At 57.9% G+C, this 3943-nt stretch overlaps 1 protein-coding gene across 3 annotated transcripts in view; it reads left to right on the plus strand.

The window, feature by feature from the left end:
- Positions 1-3943, plus strand: part of MIS18BP1 (MIS18 binding protein 1) — a 13540-nt gene that overhangs the window by 7763 nt on the left and 1834 nt on the right. For 2 of the 3 annotated variants that reach the window (XM_027667329.1, XM_027667327.1), the window contains 4 exons: positions 20-1024; positions 2050-2219; positions 2520-2659; positions 3795-3934. In XM_027667329.1, coding sequence (XP_027523130.1) covers positions 20-1024; positions 2050-2219; positions 2520-2659; positions 3795-3934 — 1455 coding nt within the window. The remainder of the gene's footprint in view (positions 1-19; positions 1025-2049; positions 2220-2519; positions 2660-3794; positions 3935-3943) is intronic. The other variant, XM_027667328.1, reaches the window with a different exon arrangement.

The raw sequence follows: 3943 nt of genomic DNA on the forward strand, positions 1-3943 counted from the left end.
GGGAATCTGAGCCTGCTGGAAGCAGGGAGAAGGGAGCCAGCTCCAAATGGGAACCCAAGCCTGCTGGAAGCAGGGAGAGAGAAGCCAGTTCCAAATGGGAACCCAAGCCTGCTGGAAGCAGGGAGAAGGGAGCCAGCTCCAAACGGGAACCCAAGCCTGCTGGAAGCAGGGAGAGAGAAGCCAGCTCCAAACGGGAATCTGAGCCTGCTGGAAGCAGGGAGGCCCGGCGCTTCCTGTCGGAGGAGGAGGAGAGTGACCCTGCAACCAGGGGCACAAAAACCAAATCCCAGCCTCCTGCCAGGGTGCCTTCCTCAAACACCAAAGTCCCAAACAGACACAGCACCAGAATCCTGGGAATGGCAAAGCAGAAGCGAGGAGCAGACGCTGCAGAGCTGCCCGTGTACGAGCAGGCTTCCAAGTACTCCCTGAGGTCAGCCAGGAAGCCTTTCCCAGACAAGCACTTCACCGAGGAATCCTCAGGCAAGGATGGGGGAGAGGGATCCAGTGATGATGATACCCCACTGCTGATCAGAAGGAAAGATAAATCTGTGTTAAAACCGGAGCCTCCAAACTGCAGCTCTCGCTCTGACTCTGACAGATCCCAGGGTGGTGCAAACAGGGTGTGGGGTGAGCCAAGGGCAGGAAAAGCCTCCCGGAATGTGCCAGTGAGGCTGAGTGGGACCAGTGACGAGTCTGAGCTCACCAGCGAAGGAAACACTCCTGGCAGTGGGCCCAGAGACTCCCTCCTGCCTGGGGAGGCCGTGAGGACACGGAGCAGAACCAACCCCCCCAGGCACTGGCTGGATTTCGACAGCGAGCCCGAAACCAGCAAGGAGGAACTTCCCACAAAAGACAGGAATGCAAAAGTACCTGGTAAAAAACCAGGGGCTGGAGTTCCCAGCACTGCCAAGTCTGCAGCAGCCAGATCGAGAGAGCCTGAGAGGGCAAAGCAGCAGAAACCTCTGGAGCTTTTTCCCAGGGCAGCTGATGGTTGGTCTGAGAAGGAATTACAGAAGCTTTACAGGTAAGGGGTCGCTCTGTGTTCAGAGGGAACAGTTCCCATCGGGCACCAGTGGGGTTAGGGTGGTCTGCTTTGGGGTTTTCCAGATTCCCTCTCTTGCACGTGATTTCCAAGGGTTCCTTTATGTTTTAGTTCCTTCTTCTCCCCAAGTTCACCGTCAGTGAAACAAAGGAGAAGCTGGGTATTCTCTACAGTAGCTGGAGGTGTGTGAGCCTGCAGCAGCCCCTGTCACAGTGTGAAGGGAGAGGAGCACTGCTCAGGCAGGATTTTGTGGAATCTACTCCTCTGCTCATTTTCAAAACCACATATTTGATCTTGTTAAAAGTGAAAACTCATTCCTGTGAGTAACACTGAAACCCGTGAGTAGGTGAATGACATGATGGCAGTATTTGTGTGTACGATGTGGACCATGGGTCAGAGGGGGCAGGTTCTGTCCCCAGACTGGAGTGACATGTTTAACGTGCCGTGTTTACGTCAGCAGGTTCGGTAAAGGGGAGAGGAACTGCAGGAATGTGCATGTTCCAAGTGTCTGGAGGAGACACCAGAGGAAAAAATTCTTTCCAGAGAGGATAATCAGCCCTTGGAATGGGCTGCCCAGGGAAGGGGTGGATTCTCCATCCCTGGAGGTGTTTAAGGACAGACTGGATGTGGCATCAGTGCTATGGGCTGGGAACCACGGCGGGGTTGGATCAAGGGTTGGACTGGATGATCTCAGAGGTCCCTTCCAACCCAGCTGATTCTGTGATTCTGTGATCCCAGACTGGTTTGGGATGGAAGGACCTGAAAGCCCATCCCATCCCACCCCCTGCTATGGGCAGGGACACCTTCCACCAGCCCAGGTTGCTCCAAGCCCCGTCCAACCTGGCCTTGGACACTTCCAGGGATCCAGGGGCAGCCACAGCTTCTCTGGGCAACACCGGAGAAGAGGCAGAGCCCAAATTCCCTCAATCCCTGGGCAGGGCCCTTCCCGGGCGGGCTGTGGGGCTGTGCTGGCAGTGCCCTCCTGAGGCCCCGCTGTGTCTCTGCAGGGCCATCGCGGCGCTGCCCAAGCACCGCAGCGGCTTCTGGCAGGAGGTGGCCATGGCCGTGGGGACACGCTCTGCCGAGGAGTGTCACGGCAAGTACCTGCAGGAGCAAGAGGCCAAGGGCTCCCAACCACAGGCCGGGAAGGCCAAGGCAGGAAAACCCGAGCAGAAAGGTACTGGCATCTTGATTCTGGGGGTTTGGGAGCTGCTAAATGGTTTTGAGACACGGAGGGTCTGGAGCGTGTGCAGGGAAGGGAACGGAGCTGGGAAGGGCCTGGAGCAGCAGGAGGGGCTGAGGGAGCTGGGGGGGCTCAGCCTGGAGCAAAGGAGGCTCAGGACGGACCTTCTGGCTCTGCAACCCCCTGACAGGAGGGGGGAGCTGGGGGGGGTCGGGCTCTGCTCCCAGGGAACAAGGGACAGGAGGAGAGGGAACGGCCTCAGGCTGTCTCTGGACAGTGACTGTTGTCCTGCAGCTAAGAAGGAGCTGGTGATAAGTGCCAGGGTGGGAACCCTCAAACGGAAGCAGCAGATGAGGGAGTTCCTGGAGCACCTGCCCAAGGACAACCACGACGACGTGTTCACCACGACACCCTTCCAGAACAGGAGAGTCAAGGTACAGCCGGGCAAACAGCTCCAGGGGGTGTCTGTGGGGGTGTCTGTGGGGGTGCCTGTGTTTGTGCTTTCCCAGTGGGTGTGGGACCAGGCTGGTCTAGTTCCAGCAACAATGCCCCGTGGAGCTGGGGGGAGGAGGCTCCTTCCCTTGCTGTGCTGCTGCCATCCTTTGCTGTGGTGAAGCACCTGGCACACATCCAGCCATGGCTCCTGGGAAGTCAGAGCTCCCAGTCAAATCCACCACGTGCTGTGACCAGCAGCATGGCACAGAGAAATCCCCAGGACTAGGGATTCCTGGGACTGGGATGAGCAATTGGCTGTGAGGGCACTGATGCTTCCATGTCCAAAACACCCTGGTTTTGCAGAGGGATTCTCCAGACATGACTCTTTTAACAGAATATAATTTCAGCCAGTGGTTCCAAAGGGTTCCTCAAATCCATTCTGCTTGTGCTGGGCAAAAGAGCCTCACTCCTCCTGTAGTGTCCAGTGGCACCTCCAGAGAGAAATCCTGTGTGTGGGAGTCAGGAGTGGATTCCCCTTCCCTGAACCAGCACAGCCCCTCCTTGAGCCCAGGCAGGCTCTTCCCATCTGGAATTTCCTGTGCTAAGTTCTAGAGCCAAATCCTTTGCTATGTGAACAATCTCCTCTTGTCTGTTCTGAACTTCCATCTGCTGACTTTGTCCTCTCCTCATGGACCCTGTCCTGGATCCTGTCCTGTCCCTGTTCCCAGTTTCAGGTGTGCTTTGGATTTCTGTGCTGCTCCTCCCTGAGCCTTTCCAGTGCCTCTCTCTCTTCCAAACGCAAGGACCACAAGTTCCCTGAGTAACCCTCCTTCTGAGCAGCCATGGTAGCTCTGAGCTCGGAATTCTAATCAGAGCTCACTCTGAGTGTGTGGTGGCATCCAAACTGTCGCCCAGGGGCCGGGCAGCAGCGGGAGCAACGTGTGGAGTGAGGCAGGGCCCGGGATTGGCCGCTGGGCCGTGGCCCTGTCCCTGCCCAGGGACAGGGTGGAGTCACAGCCACCGCAGTGAGGAAGGGCTGGAGTGACTGTGGAGGAGAGGGGAGAGCCTGGGCTGTCTCTGGGGACAGGGACACCCCTGGCTCAGGTCCCTGATGGCTCTGGGGTGGCTTTGCAGCTGCCGCCGCTCCGGAACGACGACCCCGAGGACTTTTCCCTGGGGGAGCTCTCGCTCAGCCCCAGCTCAGCCGTGTTCCCGCTGGCCAAAACCCCCCAGTGCGAGCACATCAGCCCGGGAATGCTGGCCCCTGTCAACAGGTAGGAGCT

This window comes from Corapipo altera, unplaced genomic scaffold (assembly GCF_003945725.1).
Source record: "Corapipo altera isolate COAL_440 unplaced genomic scaffold, ASM394572v1 190, whole genome shotgun sequence".
In the NCBI taxonomy this organism is placed as follows: Eukaryota; Metazoa; Chordata; class Aves; order Passeriformes; family Pipridae; genus Corapipo; species Corapipo altera.